Raw genomic sequence first — 18,594 nt, 5'->3', positions numbered from 1 at the left:
CTTATTGTCATTCAAACGGTGTTCACTGTTGCGTCTTCCACAGGGACCAAACCAACAATTTTATTCAGCTTGCACTGCTGTGTATATTTGATCGACAAAAGTTCACTGGCAGATAGTTAAACACAAATATGCACAAGAGAGGAGGGTAGTGATCAACTGACTTACAAATGTAAACTTCATACTGCTTGCTGCTCAAACGTCATACTGCTCGCTGCTCTGGCACACTCGTTTAATGACAGCAGTCAAAGTCACAGATTAAAAACTGTACTTGTGTGGGAAGAAAAATTCTTACCATGTCAGGCGTAACGCCATTTTTGATATACTGAGAAAACTGCTTTTTATATGCGTCCTCATCTTCCTCCATCAAATAACGCATGTAGTCAGCAATGTTTATACCCATGATATGTTTGCGATGGGCCTCTGCATTGAACTCTTTGCTCTCTGAATCATATCCAGGGAAGCGCTTGGTGCTAAGAGAACAAAAACAACCTTTCAAAATGCTAAAGTTTCAGGTAATACAAATATCTGATTCTGCAATTACTTTCTTGCCTGAGACTTGGCACTCGGCTACCTCAAAGTTATTGTGAAAAATATGTATCCATGTACACTCCATTAAGAAACGGAAATCACTGGCAAGCAATTAAGGGAGGCAGTCAGTGCTGTATGCCACACTTTTTAATCTAAATGAACCACAACAAGATGGCAAAAATCCTCAGCCTATAATGGTATGCACAACTAAAATTTTCTAAACTGATGAAATTTATCAAATTATACACTCTTACAAAGACCAGTTACAGTACGCTAAAATCAATGTGACAACCATTAAGCCACGGACAGACATCTGGTGATTTTAAGGGATAATCAAACACCTACAAATGAATCCATACATGTCTGTATACACCCGAACCTTGGGCATACATACTAGGCTATGGTAAACAAAGTCTACAGCACATTTCAAATGTTGTTATTCTGCCACTATTAACTATCAATAATTTTGATTCATGTTTTAAGAACACTAAGATTTGTTCCATTACAGCAGCAGTATTTAGCACAATCACATTTAACTGAGCAGTATTCCTCACATTAGTCAGAAAAACTTAAGCAAATTCAGACCACAAGTATGACACACGGAACTAAAAAAGTGACATAACTACCTAGACAGTAAGAAAAACTTAGTAGTGGAAAGCTTGAAAACAAGATTAACATAGCACTGTGAATGTTAAAGACATGCAGCAAGCAGACCCCTGTAAAATATTTTCTCCATGAGAGTAAATTTTTTAAATGGTTCTCAACCTTTTTTTTTTTTTTTTTTTTAAACATACCAAATCATTCACAACTGCCAGCACCTGAAACAATGAAGTGTGGAACATCATCTGTTCAACGTAATTAACCCAATTCACATGTAAGCTGCTTAAACAACTTCTGAATACCAAAAATTCAAAATCACAATTACATCAAAGGAAGCCACTCACTTTAAAAAAAGAGTTCAGCAGCATACAAAATCCTGGATATTCAAACTTGTCTTCACATCCAGTAAAAGTATACAGAATTGCTATTAGCTCAATGTGAACAAATAAATAGTATTACAGAAAAAAAAAACGCCACCTTTTAACTGCAAAGAATGCTATACCATATCATATCCTAATATTGGATTCAGAACTTAACAGTTACCCGAATTGTTTTAATTTCTAGCAACCCTAAAAAGGCCATCACTGGGCCTGTCATACCGATGCAAATAATTCTACTGCAGCATCATCCAATAAAGCAGACTACTGCTACTTTGACTCATTTTAGACTCTACTCTCTCTCCATTTAGTTACAAGTTAGTCAAGGTGGCAAATTGGCTTCTAAAAGCAACGCACTGCCATCCACCACTGAATGACCTTTATATTAAATCTAAAGCTTTCCTTCAACACAAACTAGTTGAATAGTATGGCTTTGTTAAATGATCAAAACCAAAGCCCTTACACAACTGCCAGATCTCAGACTACTATTCCTGAATATCACACTCAAAAATTCAGACAAAACAGCTCTTATTCATTTGTGATAGACTTACTTCAAAATCAGTAATGGTTAGAGTGCTTTTCCGACACAGTAAACTCTCGGTTAACTGGAACTCAAGCAGCCAGCAAAAAAAAATCTCCAAGAAATACAGTACAATTTCATGCGTTGCACTTCATTGCCCACCACAAAAACATACCTTACGGTATGAGTTTTAAAAAGGAAGATGAGAATACATTCTCTCTCCCCTCAACCTGATAAGTCAGACCAAACAAATCGCATAGGGTACAGCATTAATCAGACCTATTTTTCCAGCAACTCTCAAAACCAAAAAAGTATAGTTGCGTACACTTAACATAAATGTAGATGTTAGATTGTATTCACTGTTGCAGTCATTACATTTGGGTTATCTGCCTGCAGGTAGCCCTCAGCTGGACTGAATACCAGAGTTTTGGATTCCTGCATTGGACGCTGTCCCTCCTTCCATGATGTCAGATAGTCAGGGGTATAAACCATGCAGCTGACACCATTACATCAGTTTTTCTTGCCCCAGATGCAAGGTGCCCCCATAATGGGAAGCAATTACATGTTGTTACACCTCCCAGAAAGCTCAAATACACCAAACAAGAAGAAAAGGTAGAGCGCCAAGGGAAGTCTGGGGCTGGAGGGAGGGTAACCAGATCTCCACCAGTGAATACACTCTAACATCTACATTTACGGCAAGTGTACACAACTGTACCATGTTCTTAGTGTTTTCACTGTTGCAGTCATTACATTTGGGTGGATTCCCAAAGCTAAGGAAGGGAGGAGGAAGTTGGAGAGCAGTAGGACCAGCCTATTAAGCCCTGTAATACTGCAGTGGCAAAACCAGCTCTGGATTTAGAAAAAATAGGCATGTGGTAAATGCTTGGTGAAGGTATGAACAGAGCTCCAGGTAGCAGCTTCTAGGATGTCTCTGGTAGGGACCCCTCTGAGAAAGGCTGCAGAGGTAGATGCAGCCCTGGTGGAATGTGATCTTATCCCCTCTGGGGTAGGTTTTCCATGGTGCTTGTAGCAGAAATGAATGCAATGGGCTATCCATTTAGAAATGGTTTGCTTTGAAATGGCCTTCCCCTCTGCCCCTGCAGCAAAGCCAACTAGCAGCTGGTCAGATTTTTTCTGGCTATACTACTCAAACAGCTCGTGGTCCTGCAGAGTGGTCCTAGCAACAGAGAACTGAAAAAAGCGACCACTTTCCTGATTTAAGCATTGTTTGCTGTTTTTTTTTTTTTTTTTTTTACCTAAAATACCTTCTCTTGCTTACTTTGAACAAGCTTAAACTGTTTTTTTAGCTGTTTGTTGCATTATATATTATCTGCACTTAAAGTTACATTTGGTCGAAAATTAGTCGAAAGTTTGTTTGTTAAATTTAACTGTTGAGGCTGCCCACTAAGGTGTGCTAGCCTGTGTAACTGATTTATTACTGTTTCCTGCATTTCTGTGTACTTTCTAACACAAAAACAAAAAAAATCCTTGTTTTCCCGCCTTTCCTCGACTAGTTTAGACCAGTATACAGGCTTTGCTGTATTCTGGGCTGTGGCCGGTTAAACTTTTTCTGGCTCCAAGTCTGCTCTTCAAATTTTCCCTTAAGTAAGCTCTACTCTTAGAATTATCAGTCTACTCGCTATATTATAAACCTAGCACTTGTTCTCAAAACCTCTCTTCAAAGTAAGCACTCTCAAACCAAAGTAAGCACTACATCCACCTACCACCCCTGTGAATACCCACTTCCCTTAAAGGCACAGCACTCCCTTATACTATTCTAGCATGTCGAGTGGTGGATCACTGGCATCATCTCCGGTTCAGGTGGTTAATCTGGGAATCTTGAGACAATGCTACAATTGTCTTATGCACACAGACAACCCTCTCCTCCTCCCAACAAACACAAATACATGTGAGAGATGCAACTATATAGCCAAACTGGAGGCTGAACTCGCTCAACTCAGGACTGGCAAGACCAGACAGGAGGAACAGGTAACCACACACACAGCAAACAGTCCCACAATTGCAAACCAAACACATAACACAAAGACATACTCTGAGGCTCTAATAAAAAAACTTACCAAAACAACAAAGGCTCCCGAAGCAGACACCAAGAAATCCACCACCTCAAAACATAACACATGAAACACATACTTCAATAAAGCAGTGTGTGTCAAACAATCACAGCCCTTAAGGCCAAACACCATGCCTGATACACTAGTAATTGGTGACTCTATAGACAGACACACTGACGTTCTGCTTACCAGGCTGAACAAGGAGAGGGTAACGGTGAGCTGCCTGTCGGGAGCTAGGATCCGCCACATAACACATGCACTCAGGTCACTCCAAAGCAAGTACAAATACGACTCAGTCATTGTCCATGCCGGCGTTAATGACCGGAGACGTACCTCCCTGGACTACATGAAGAGACAGAGGAGCTCTCTAATTATGTAGCCCAGGCTGGTATGACCCTGACCAGCATCTTGCCCTCACCAAGAATGATGCCACAATACAAGGACAAGATGATCAGCTTTAATAATTGGCTCAATTACCGATGCCATTCTAGGGGGATCCAATGTGTCTGCTTGGGATGACATGCTGGACAAGCCACGCTGCTTCGCAAGGGATGGCTTGCACCTGTCACCACTGGGCTTCCGGATATTGGCTAAGGCTCTTGCCACCCCCATAGTGCCTTTTTTAGGCAAGGCTCAAATAACAAACCCACCTCCTTATAAAACAGAAAATGGAAAAAAAACTAAGGGCAATGCTGCTCAATGCCAGAAGTCTAAATCTTCAAGATGCAAGCTCTCGAAGCACTCCTCAGTATGGAGAGCATCGATGTCTGTGCAGTAACTGAAACCTGGTTCAAGGCTCCTGAGAGCACCCCAGCTCTACCAGGCTATACTTCGTATCATGCATTTCGGCCCCAGAACTCGGGCCGAACCACAAAGGGAGGGGGAGTGTCCATATTCATCAAGGACACCCACACCTCCAGGTTAGTGGCAACACATGAAGCATCAGAGACCATCCAGGCGCTACTAACCGTAGGCAAAACTGCTACACAACTGGTAGCATATTACAGACCACCATCCCAATCTCAGGAACCCCATTCAGCCTTCCTGAAGACATTGGAGGATATGAATGTCTCATCAAATACCATCATATTGGGAGACTTCAACTACCCTAACATAGACTGGGTGCATTATTCTAGCCCTAACACCCTAGCCCAAAGGTTCCTGGAATTCATTAACTCGAATGCAATGGAACAGCTCATCACCTCTCCCACAAGGGGAGAAAATATACTAGACCTGATCATCACAAACATGGGGACAAAATGCTCCACACCGTAAGTATACCCCTCACTAGTGATATCTGACCACAAACTAATCACCCTGGATATTCATATCCCTCCTCCACCCCCAGCACAAAAGACTACAGTGAGAAATTTCTCAAAGGCCGACTTTACACTTCTCAAGACTGAGATGGTATCCTTTAAGCCCCCTGGGCCAGAGGAAACCACATCCCACAATGCTGAATCCTTCACAAATGCTTTAAACGGACATCTCCAAGAATGCATGGATCATTCAATCCCAAATAAAACCAAGACCCTCTCAACCAAGGGCAGGCGTCCTGTTTGGTGGACCCCAGCCATAAACAAACTGTATAACAAAAGAAGGAAGCTACTGCAAGACAGAGCAAAATCCCATTAAGGGAAGGCATCTCTGACCAGCACTAGCAAAAAACTACTTTCACTCATAAAAACATCCAAGACCAACTTTGAGAGAAAAATCGCTAAAGACACTAAAGATAAAGTACAGTTTTGTACCTACCATAAATGTAGATGTCCGATAGGTATGCATCTGCAGTCATAACATATGGGTTGTCCTGCCTCAGGCAGCCCTTCGGTCGGCCGGATTCCAAAGTCTGGGTCTGGCCTCGGCTGGTGTCGCACTTTCATCGACGTCAGAGCGTCTGGGGTATAAAAGCTTCAGCCGACGCCATTTTCCTCAGTTTTTCTTGCCCCAGATGCCAGGTGCCCTCTAGGAAGGCTAAATTTGGATAAATGCTGAAAAGTTCCAAACAACTGCAAAATTATATACATGTATAAACAAACAAATACACCATAATAGATTCCCCCAGCTAGCTAAAAGAGGGGTAAGTACCCTAGGAATACCACAGAGGGGAAGGAGGGTGGGTAATCCTGACTGCAGATGCATACCTATCGGACATCTACATTTATGGTAGGTACAAAACTGTACTATGTCCTTCAAGGATGCATCTGCAATCCTAACAAATGGGTAGAATACCATAGCTAATCTGGGGGAGGAGGCACTAAGATAATGATGGTGTAGTTAGGATCCCTTGTAAAACAGCAGTTGCAAAACCTGCTCGGGATCTGGAGTATAAAGGAGGATTATAATGCTTGGCAAATGTATGCATGGAGCTCCAAGTAGCAGCTTCTAGAATGTCTTTGGTAGCCACTCCTCGTAGGAAAGCTGTAGTGGTGGCTGTAGCTCTTGTGGAGTGAGGCCTGATATTTTCAGGAGTTGTCTTTCCATGAAATGAGTAGCAGAATCAAATGCAATTTCCTATCCATTTTGAAATTGTCCGTTTTGAAATTGCTTTTCCTTGCACTCTTGTTGCATATGCTACCAGAAGCTGGTCAGTTTTTCTGCTGTTCTTGGTTCTGTCCAGATAGTAGCGCAGTTGTCTGTGTACATCCAAGGGGTGTAGTAGTTTTTCCCCCCTGTTCTGTGGGTTGGGGAAGAATGTAGGTAAATGTATGGCTTGGTTCAAGGATACCCTGGATACCACCTTTGGCATAAAAGTAGGATTGGTTCTCAGAGACACTCTATCCTGACGGAAGATAAGGAAAGGCTGCACTGCCATTAATGCCTGTAACTCAGATACCCTTCTTGCTGAAGTGATTGCTAGCAGGAAAGCAGTTTTCCAAGATAAGAACTGTAAGTCTGCTGTTGCTGCTGGTTCAAAAGGGGGAAGTGTTAACTTTTCTAGCACAAAATTGAGATCCCATGCAGGTAAAGGTGGTTTTCTTGGAGGCTTTACATTTTTGATCCCTCTCAAAAATTGTCTGAGGAGAGGATGAGAGAAGACCGGAGGATCCATGTTGTACTCTGCTGAAATTGCTGATGCATGTATCTTAATGGAAGAATAGGACAGGCCATTGTGGAACAGTTCTGCTAAGTATTCCAGGATGTGTGCTAGGTTTGCTAGTGTGACATTTTCCCCCTTTTTTGCACGCCAAATGAGGAATCTTTTCCATTTGGCTGAACATGTTTTTCTTGTGGAAGGCCTGCGAGCCTCCAGAATAATGTCCTTGACCCTCCGAGATAAATCAAGTTGGTTTTGTTTTATGCAATTTTCCAAGCAGTTAGCTGTAGTGTTTTTAAGTTTGGATGCAGGGTCTTGTAATTGTTCTGCGTTAGAAGTAAAGGACATAGAGGTAGATGCCATGAATGCGTCCGAGACATGCTTCTCAGTAGCGGGTACCAATGTTGCCTTGGCCAGTCTGGAGCTATCAGAATTACCTTTGGCTGTTCCTCTCTGATCTTCAGTAGAACTTTGTACATCAAAGGAAGAGGTGGAAAGGCATATACTGTCAGGTCCTTCCAGCTGAAAGAAAGGGAGTCCACCCTCCAGGCAAGTGGGTGGTATACTCTTGAGCAAAATTTCTTCAGTTGGTGGTTGTGTGGGGAGGCAAACAGGTCTATCTCTGGCCTTCCCCATTTCTTTGTTATGGTTTTGAAAATATCCGGATGCAGCATCCATTCGTGAGCATCCGTGGTAGTCCTGCTTAAGCTGTCTGCTAGTGAAATCTCTTTTCCTGGTACAAATCTGGCCTGCAGTTGGATGTTGAGATTCAGGGCCAAGTTCCACAGGTCCATTGCCGTCCGGCATAGAGGGTATGAATGTGTGCCTCCCTGTTTGTTGATGTACCACATGACTGTGGTATTGTCTGTCCTTATCAGCAGGTGTCCTTGCTGGATGAATGGTCTGAATGCCTCGATTGCATGTTTCACTGCCAGCATCTCCTTTAGATTTATGTGTAGATTCAGCTGGTCTTGTGACCATAGGCCTTGGATGCACTTGTCTTCCATGTGTGCCCCCCAGCCTAGGTCTGAGGCATCCGTGGTGATGGTCTGTCTTGGATGTGGTTTGTGGAAAGGCAGTCCTCTGTTTATCTGACAGGCCTGAGCCCACCACAGGAATTCTTTTTTCAGGAATGGAATGATTGGTATCTGGGCTTCTAAACTGTGTCCGTGTTGAGACCATACATTCTTTAGGTACCAATGCAACTTTCTCATATGCAGCCTGGCATGTGGGATCAATATTATGCAGGATGCCATGTAACCCAGGGCCTGCAGGACTTTCCTTGCAGTAAGCTGACTTTGTCTTGTTAAGGCCATGAAATAGACTGGTAGTTGCTTTTGTTTTTCCTCTGTGAGAAAAGCCATCTGAGTTATTGTGTCCAGTTCTGCACCCAAAAATGTTATCCTTTGCGATGGCACTAGTCCTGATTTTTGTATGTTGACTGTGTATCCAAAGGCTTGCAGCAGTTGTATGACATTGGCCAAATCCTTTATTAATTTTGCCTTGTTGTCCGCTTGTATTAGGCAGTCGTCCAGGTATGGGTAGATTTGAATTCCCTGAAGCCTGCATTGAGCAATAACTGATGCCAGGCATTTTGTGAATACTCTGGGCACAGTAGATAAGCCAAAGGGCAATGCTGAGAATTGATAATGCTCTGATCCTGCAAGATATCTGAGGTGTCTTCTGCAATCTGGTCGTATAGGGACATGCAGGTATGCCTCCTTGAGATCTAGAGTCACCAGCCAAGACTCCTTGCCCAACATGGGAAGAAGTTGCTGTAGGGTCAGCATTTTGAATTTTGGAACAATGAGGTATGTGTTCAGTGCGGACAAATCGAGAATAGGCCTCCATTGATTTTATTTTCTTGGTACAAGGAATAGTCTGGAGTAAAATCTTTGGCCTTGTTCCATAGATGGTACCTTTTCTATTGCTCTCATCCTTAGTAAACTGCGGATATGTTTTAGAGCCTCTGATGTCTGGCTTGGTGGAAGGTTTGGCATTCCTCTCTTTTTTGGTACAGTGTGGAAGTGAAACCTGTAGCCCTTGTCTATTGTTTGTAAAGTTCATTTGTCTCCTGTAATACAATGCCAGTTTCTTGAGAATAAGGCTAGCTTTCTGCCCAAGGGTGCTTCCAGTTGTTCCCTGGTAGGCGGAATCAGAGCAAACTCATTGTGTTTGTCCTGTAGAAGTGGTTGCAGTCGCATCTGTGGCGGCACTTCTTTGGTTGGCAGGTTGCCACTGACGACCCCTGTAGGCACCCCTAGACTGACCTCTGCCTCTTGGACGTCTATTTCTGCCTCTCTGTGATCTGGAGGTGTCTGGAAAGGACCAATTCTTTGAAGGCCAATTTCTGCTAAACCTTGGAGGTTGGACCTGCAAAAAATCCTTGACTGTTTGGACAGATTTTGCTTTCTCTTCCACTTTCTTTAGAACCTCCTGTGCAGGGGAGCCAAACAAACTTCGCTTTTCCATAGGGGCATCCAGGAGCTTAGACTTAACATGGTCTGGTAAGGATTGTTCTTTTAACCAGGCATGCCTCCGAATCACTGCTCCAGTCATAGCTGATCTAAATGAAGCCTCCAGTGCATCATAGCCACATTTTAAGAAATGATTACTAACCTGCTGAGAATTGTGTACCAAATCCTGAAGGGACTTGCGGTCTAAAGGTTCAGGAGAGGCCAGCTTTTTGTTCAGTTGATCTAACAAAAATTCCTGGTACTGAATCATGTGAAATTGACAGTTTAAAGCCCTGGCAGAAAGAGTAGCAGATGTATAAACCTTTTTACCCCATCTCTCTAATGCTCTAGATTCTCTTTCAGATGGTAGTGGGTTTTTGGCAGAGGCAGCTGCAACACCTTTAGGGCCCTGAGAAATTGTTTCTGGGTCTGCAGCATGAGCTTTATACAAGTGGTAGTGAGAATCCGGGACGCTGTAGTATCCGTCAGGCTTTGCAGGGGCCGGGGGAAGAGAATCAGGGGCAGTACTGGCATCATTGTATGCATCATCAACAACTGAAAGTACAGGTGGAATGGCTAAAGGCCTATGCTGTGGTAAGTGTAAAAAAGTCCTTAGCCTTTTCCTAGAATCAGAAAAATCCTGACCCTGCCACTGGAAGTGTTCCCTCAGAGTGTAGAGTTTCCCCAAAAGAAAATTCCTCTGGAGGTGAGGCAGAAGGAATGGAGTCTTCTGCATCAAAATCCTCATAAGGTGAGTACGGGCCTTCCTGATGGTCCGATACATCTGAACCATCCGAGGAGTAGTCAGAGGACAGAGGTTCAGGGGGTTCAGTCCTCCCCTGATCAAAGAAATAAGGTCCTCAGCAAGGCTGAGAATCTGGGAACTAGAGATAGGCCTGTGAGAGGGAGCTTTTGAAGGTAAGGCCTTGGAAAGTTTGGCTGCTTTAGCCCTGGAAAAGGCCTTGATAGACATAGAAGCAGGGGGTCTAGCTGCCCCACGTGCAGGAGTAGAGATGTCCAATGGAAGTGTCAGACAACTCTTGCGTGCCTGCTTCAGCAGGAATTTCTGTAGCCGACTCAGCCATGGCCTGTGTGGCCTCGGTAATCGGAGGCATGCTTTCGGCCGAAGGGAGAACAGAGGTCTCTGTTTCAGCCGAAACCAAGACACTCGCGGTAGGCCTAACCGTGGTTTCAGCCGAAACCGCGGGCCACGAGTGTCGGTCCTTTTCTTTGCGTTTTTTTAGCTAAATGTGTAGTCGGAGTCTCCGACGGCATTTTATATGCAAAAGTGGAGCCAAAAAACTCTTCAGCAAACTCCGACCGACGTCTAAGAGTCCGTTGGTTGAAGGAAGCACAGGCTAAACAGACTGATACGTCGTGGTCTGGGCCTAAGCAAGGAAGGCAATAAGAGTGGAAATCCTTATGAGGTATTTGTTTCCCACAAGTTAAACAATTATTTACTTTGTCTGACATCGGCTGAGGCAAGAAAGAGTCCCCAACGGGGTACTTAGCTTTTTAGAAGTCTTCGGTAAGCTGAAATCTCTGGATCTGACCGACCGGCACTTGCGAACAGCTTCTGCTTCGGGCACCGCGCGGCAAGAAAGACTGAGGAAAAAGGCGTTGGCTGATGCCTTTATACCCTAGCAGCTATGATGTCGGGTGAAGTGCGACATCAGCCGAGGCCAGACCCAGACTTTGGAATCCGGCCGAACGAAGGGCTGCCTGAGGCAGGACAACCCATTTGTTAGGACTGCAGATGCATCCTTGAAGGACATCTGTGCTATGTCCTTCAAGGATGCATCTGCAGTCATAACATATGGGTAGAATACCATACCCAATTGGGGGAGGAGGTACTAAGAAAAGGATGGTGTAGTTAAGATCCCCTGCAGGACTGCAGTAGCAAAACCTGCTCTGGATCTGGAGTATAAAGGTAGATTGTAATGCTTGGCAAATGTATGCACGGAGCTCCAAGTAGCAGCTTCTAAAATGTCCTTGGTAGCCACTCCTCGTAGGAAGGCTGTAGTGGTGGCCGTGGCCCTTGTGGAATGAGGCCTGATGTTTTCAGGAACTGTCTTTCCATGAAAGGAGTAGCAAAATCGAATACAATTTCCTATCCATTTTGAAATTGTCTGTTTGGAAATTGCTCTTCCTTGCACCCCAGTAGCATATGCTACAAAAAGTTGGTCAGATTTTCTGCTAGTTTTTGTTCTGTCCAAGTAGTAGCGTAGTTGTCTGTGTATATCCAGGGTGTGCAAAAGTTTTTCCCCTCTATTCTGGGGATTAGGGAAGAACGTAGGCAAGTGAATAGCTTGGTTCAAGGATACCCTAGATACCACCTTTGGCATAAAAGTAGGATTGGTTCTTAGTGAAACTCTGTCCTGGTGGAAAATAAGAAATGGCTGCACTGCCATTAATGCTTGTAACTCAGATACTCTTCTTGCTGAAGTGATTGCCAGAAGGAATGCAGTCTTCCAAGACAGAAACTGTAGATCTGCTGATGCTGCTGGTTCAAAAGGAGGAAGTGTCAGTTTCTCCAGCACAAAGTTGAGATCCCGAGCAGGTAGAGGGGGTCTTCTTGGAGGTTTAATATTTTTGATCCCTCTCAGAAATTGTCTAAGGAGAGGGTGCGAGAAGATAGGTGGATCCACATTGTATTCTGCTGAAATTGCTGAAGCATGAATCTTAATGGAAGAATAGGACAGGCCATTGTGGAACAGTTCTGCTAAGTATTCTAGGATATGTGTTATGTTTGCCACTGTGACATCTGAGCCTTTTGATGTGCTCCAAATGAGAAATCTCTTCCATTTAGCTGAGTATGTCTTCCTTGTGGAAGGCCTGCGAGCCTCCAAGATAATGTCCTTCACCCTCTGAGATAAAACAGGTGGATTTGGATTCAAGGAATTTTCCAGGCAGTTAGCTGCAATGTTTTCAAGTTGGGATGCAGGGTCTTGAAATTGTTCTGCGTCAGAAGAAGAGGCCATAGGGGGAGAGGCCATGATTTTGCCTGAGACATGCTTCTCAATAATGGATACCAGTGTTGCCTTGGCCAGTCTGGAGCTATTAGTATCACTCTTGGCTGTTCCTCCCTGATCTTCAGTAGAACCTTGTACATCAATGGGAGAGGTGGGAAGGCATATACTGTTAGGGCTTTCCAGCTGAAAGAGAGAGTCCACCCTCCAAGCTTGTGGGTGGTATGTCCTTGAGCAGAATGTCTTCAGTTGATGGTTGAGTGGGGAGGCGAACAGATCTATCTCTGGCATTCCCCATGTCTTTGCTATGAGTTGGAAGACGTCCGGGTGCAGCATCCGTTCGTGTGCATCCATGGTAGTTCTGCTTAAGCTGTCCGCCAGTGTATTTTCTTTCCCTGGCACGAATTGGGACTGTAGTTGGATATTGAGATTCAGGCATAGTTCCCACAGATTCATAGCCATCCGGCATAGTGGGTAAGAGTGTGTGCCTCCCTGCTCGTTTATGTACCACATGACCGTGGTGTTGTCTGTCCTTATTAACAGGTGTCCTGGTTGGAGGAAGGGTTTGAATGCCTCGATTGCATGCTTCACTGCCAGCATTTCCTTTTGGTTTATGAGCATGCTTAGCTGTCCTTGAAGCCATAGGCCTTGGATACATATGCCCTCCATGTGTGCTCCCCATCCTCGGTCTGAGGCGTCCGTGGTGATGGTCTGCCTTGGTTTTGGTTTGTTGAAAGGCAACTCTCTGTTGGACTGGCAGGCCTGAGCCCACCACAGGAATTCCTTTTGAAGGCATGGAATGATTGGTATCATGGTTTCTAAACTGTGACTGTGTTGAGACCATACACTCCTTAGGTACCATTGTAATTTCCTCATATGCAGCCTGGCATGCGGTATCAGAATTATGCAGGATGCCATGTAACCCAGGGCCTGCAGGATTTTCCTTGCAGTAAGCTGAGTTTGTCTTGCCAGCATCATGAAGTAATCTGGAAGTTGTTTTTCTTCTGTGAGAAAGGCCATTTGGGTGGTTGTGTCCAGATCTGCACCCAAAAAGGTTATCCTTTGGGATGGTACTAGTCTCGACTTTTGGATGTTGACTGTGTATCCCAAGGTCTGTAGCAGGTGTATGGCATAGGCCAAGTCGTTTATCAAATTTCCCTTGTTGTCCGCTTGTATTAGGCAGTCGTCCAGGTATGGATAAATTTGAATTCCCTGTAGTCTGCAATGTGCAATTACTGATGCCAGGCATTTCGTGAATACTCTGGACGCAGTAGATAAGCCAAAGGGCAATGCTGAGAAATGATAATGCTCTGATCCTGCATGAAATCTGAGGTGTCTTCTGCAACTTGGTCGAATAGGGACGTGCAGGTATGCCTCCTTGAGATCTAGAGTCACCAGCCAAGACTCCTTGCCCAACATGGGAAGAAGTTGCTGTAGGGTCAGCATTTTGAATTTTGGCACAATGAGATAATTATTCAGTGCGGACAGGTCGAGAATAGGCCTCCATTGATTTTCTTTTCTTGGTACAAGGAATAGTCTGGAGTAAAATCCTTGGCCTTGTTCTGAACATGGTACCTTCTTCTATGGCTTTCATCTGAAGTAAATTGTTGATCTGTGTTAAAGCCTCTGCCCTCTGATTTGGTGGAAGGTTTGGCATTCCGCTTCTTTTTGTCAAAGTGTGGAAGTGGAACCTGTATCCTTTGTCTATTATCTGCAGTGTCCATATATCCTTTGTAATATAATGCCAGTTTTTTGAGAATAAAGCCAGCTTTCCGCGCAAGGGTGCTTCCAGTTGTTCCCTGGTAGGCGGAATCACAGTTATGTCATTGAGCCTGTCCTGGTGTAGTGGTTGTTGTTGTTGCTGTTGCACTACTTCTCTGGTTGGCAGGCTGCCACTGACTGCCTCTGTAGGAGCCCTTAGATTGACCTCTGCCTCTAGGGCACCTGTTCCTGCCTCTCTGGGCTCTGTCAGTCTGGAAAGGACCAATTCTTAGTAGGCCAGTTTCTGTTGAATCTCGGTGGTTGTACTTGTAGGAAATCTTTAACTGTTTGCACAGATTTTGCCTTTTCTTCAAACTTTTTTAAGATCTCCTGAGCAGAGGAGCCAAATAAATTTTGTTTCTCCATTGGAGCATCCAGGAGTTTAGCTTTGACATGGTCTGGCAAAGATTGTTCCTTCAGCCAGGCATGCCTACGAATAACTGCTCCAGTCATAGTTGATCTAAATGAAGCCTCCAGTGCATCATAGCCACATTTTAAGAAGCGATTACTAACCTGTTGTGAATTGTGTACCAAATCCTGAAGGGATTTACGGTCTAGGGGTTCAGGAGAAGAAAGTTTCTTATTCAGTTCATCTAACAAATACTCTTGGTACTGTATCATATGAAATTGTCAGTTTAATGCCCTGACAGAAAGAGTTGCAGAAGTATACACCTTCTTTCCCCATCTCTCTAAAGCTGTAGACTCTCTTTCAGAGGGTAGAAGATTTTTGGCAGTAGCGGCCACAACCCCTTTAGGGCCCTTAGAAATTGTTTCTGGGTCTGCAGAAAGTGCTTTATACAGATGGAAATGAGAATCCGGGACACTGTAGTGTCTGTCAGGTTTGGCAGGGGCCGGAGGAAGAGTATCAGGGGCTGTACTGACATCATTGTACACATCATCAATTACATTCAGAACAGGAGGTATAGCTAAGGGCCTATGTTGAGGCAAATGCAAAAAGGTCCTTAATCTTTTTCTAGAATCAGAGAAATCCTGACCTTGCCTTTGAAAATGCTCTCTCATGGAGTGTAGAGTCTCACCAAAGGAAAACTCTTCAGGAGGGGAGGCCGAAGGGATAGATTCCTCAGCATCTGAATCCTCATAAGGAGAGTAAGCCCCTTCCTGGTGGTCTGACAACTCAGACCCAGCCGTGGAATCATCTGAAGAGTGTGGGTCAGAGGGGTCAGTCCTGGGCCTTTCGTCTGGATGAGGGTGAGAGGCCCTGTCTGGGTGAGGTTGTGAACCCCTAATTAAGGAAATAAGGTCCTCAGCAAGGCTGAGGATCTGAGAACTAGAGAAAGGCCTCTGGGAGGTAGTTTTGGCAGGCAAAGCTTTAGAAAGTTTGGCAGCTTTAGCCTTTGAAAAAGCCTTAATGGACATGGAAGCAGGGGGCCTAGCTGCCCCACGTGCAGGAGTAGAAGTGTCCAAAGGTATGGTGTCGGACATTTCCTGAACACTGGTTTCGGTAGGAAGTTCTGTAGCCGACTCAGCCGGGGCCTCCCGGGCCTCGGTGGTCGGATGTATGGTTTCGGAAGAAGGAATCTCAGAGGACTCGGTTTCGGCCGAAACAGAGACACTCGCGGTAGGCCTAGCCGTGGTTTCAGCCGAAACCGCGGGCCGTGAGTGTCGGTCCTTTCTCATGCTTTTGACCATATGCGAAGTCGGAGTCTCCGACGGCATTTTATAAGCAAAAGCGTCTCCAAAAAATTCCTCTGCAAACTCCGACCGACGTCTAAGAGTTCGTCGGTTGAAGGAAGCACAGGCTAAACAAGTCGATACGTCGTGGTCTGGGCCTAAGCAAGGAAGGCAGTAGGAATGGAAATCCTTTTGAGGTATTTGTTTCCCACAAGTTAAACAATTATTTACTTGGTCTGACATCGGCTGAGGCAAGAAAGAGTCCACAACGGGGTACTTAGCTTTTTTCGAAGTCTTCGGTAGCTGAATTCACTGGATCTGACCGACCGGCACTTGCGAACACAGCTTCTGCTTCAGGCACCGCGCGGCAAGAAAGACTGAGGAAAATGGCGTCGGCTGATGCTTTTATACCCCAGACGCTCTGACGTCGGGGAAAGTGCGACATCAGCCGAGGCCAGACCCAGATTTTGGAATCCGGCCGACCGAAGGGCTGCCTGAGGCAGGACAAAGTACAGTTTTGTACCTACCATAAATGTAGATGTCCGAACTGGATAGCATCTGCAGTCATAACAAGTGGGTTGTCCTGTCGTCAGGCAGCCCTGCAGTCGGCCGGATTCCAAAGTCTGGGTCCGGCTTCGGCTGATGCCGCACTCCACCCGACGTCATCTCTGTTGGTCTTCGGGTATAAAGGCATCAGCCGACGCCATTTTCCTCAGTGTTTCTTGCCCCAGATGCCAGTAGCCCTCTTGCAGGCTAAAATTTTGGATAGATGCCAATGTTTCCAAATAGATAGAGGTAAACACAGCAATAAGCATATATGTACATATATACAAACAAATTCACCATAAAAGACTCCCCCCCAACAGCTAGCTATTAGGAGGGTAAACACCCTAGGAGTACCACAGAGGGGAAGGAGGGAGGGTAATCCTGACTGCAGATGCTATCCAGTTCGGACATCTACATTTATGGTAGGTACAAAACTGTACTATGTCCTTCATGGATGCATCTGCAGTCATAACAAGTGGGTAGAATACCATAGCCAACTAGGGGAGGAGGATAAAAGTAGATTATGGTGTGTTTAGGATCCCTTGCAGTACAGCAGTGGCAAACCCTGCTCGGGATCTGGAATATAGAGGCAAATTATAGTGCTTGGCAAATGTATGCACGGAGGTCCAAGTAGCCGCCTCAATAATGTCTTTGGTTGCCACTCCTCGTAAGAAGGCTGTGGTAGTGGCTGTTGCCCTTGTAGAATGAGGTCTTATGTTCTGTGGAATTGGTTTTCCATGGAAGGAGTAACAGTATCGTATGCAATTTCCTATCCATTTGGAGATTGTCTGTTTGGAAATAGCTTTTCCTTCCCTTCCTGTTGCATAGGCTACAAAAAGTTGGTCAGTCTTTCTGCTATTTTTTGTTCTGTCCAAGTAGTAGCGTAGCTGTCTATGTACATCCAAGGTATGCAGTATTCTTTCCCCTCTGTTTTGTGGGTTTGGAAAGAAGGTAGGTAGGTGGATTGCCTGGTTTAAAGACACTCTGGATACCACCTTGGGCATAAATGTAGGATTAGTCCTCATGGACACTCTATCTTGGTGGAAGATTAGGAAGGGTTGCACTGCCATTAAGGCCTGTAGTTCTGAAACCCTCCTTGCTGAAGTAATTGCCAGTAGGAAAGCAGTTTTCCATGACAGGTGTTGTAGGTCTGCTGTTGCTGCTGGTTCAAAGGGTGATAGTGTCAACTTTTCTAGCACAAAGTTTAAATCCCAAGCTGGTAATGGTGGTTTCCTTGGAGGTTTTACATTCTTGATTCCTCTGAGGAACTGCCTGAGCAAAGGGTGAAAAAACAGGTGTAGCAAAGCTGTATTCTGCTGAAATAGCTGATGCATGTATCTTGATGGAGGAGTAGGACAGGCCTGAATGAAGAAGTTCGCCAGATACTCCAGAATGTTAGGCATATCTATGTTTGACACATCTTTTCCTCTTTCCGTACTCCAAATGACAAACCTTTTCCATTTTCCAGCATAGTTCCTTCTTGTTGAAGGTCTGCGTGCTTCAGAATAATGTCTTTAACTCTTTGGGAAAGTTCTGGATTAGCTGCTGCTATGTGATGTTCCATGCAGTCAGTTGCAGCGTTTTAGGTTTGGATGTATGATGCTGTAGTTGTTCTGAGTTAACATCAAAGGCATCAGGGTATTGGCCACATATTGTTCGAGACATGCTCTTCAGTAGTGGATACCAGTGTTGTCTTGGCCAGTTTGGAGCTATCAGGATTATCCTTGGACGTTCTTCCTTGATTTTTAGTAGTACCTTGTGTATCAAAGGGAGAGGTGGGAATGCATATGCTGTTAGGCCTTTCCAGTTGAAGGAGAGTGAGTCCACTTTCCATGCTAGTGGGTGGAATGTCCTTGTGCAGAATTTTTGAGCTGGTGATTGAGAGGTGATGCGAATAGGTCTATCTGTGGCATTCCCCATTTCTTCGAGATGGTCTTGAAGATGTCCGGGTGCAGCTTCCATTCGTGGACATCCGAAGTGGTTCTGCTTAATATGTCTGCTAGAGTATTGTCTTTCCCCGGTACAAATATTGCCTGTAACTGAATGTTGTAGCTGAGTGCCAGGGTCCACAGCTCCAAGGTCATTCTGCATAGGGG

The 18,594-nt window shown here is 44.8% G+C and overlaps 1 protein-coding gene across 1 annotated transcript in view; it reads right to left on the bottom strand.

Annotated features, from left to right (window-relative positions):
* Positions 1-18,594, bottom strand: part of RPL5 (ribosomal protein L5) — a 363,001-nt gene that overhangs the window by 157,089 nt on the left and 187,318 nt on the right. Inside the window, exon 6 of the mRNA XM_044085678.1 lies at positions 293-470. Coding sequence (XP_043941613.1) covers positions 293-470 — 178 coding nt within the window. The remainder of the gene's footprint in view (positions 1-292; positions 471-18,594) is intronic.

Source organism: Protopterus annectens, chromosome 10.part0, assembly GCF_019279795.1.
Source record: "Protopterus annectens isolate FY-2018-M chromosome 10.part0, PAN1.0, whole genome shotgun sequence".
Lineage (NCBI taxonomy): Eukaryota > Metazoa > Chordata > Ceratodontiformes > Protopteridae > Protopterus > Protopterus annectens.
Note: the sequence above shows the minus strand (reverse complement) of the source record. Positions and strands in the feature narration are given on the sequence as shown.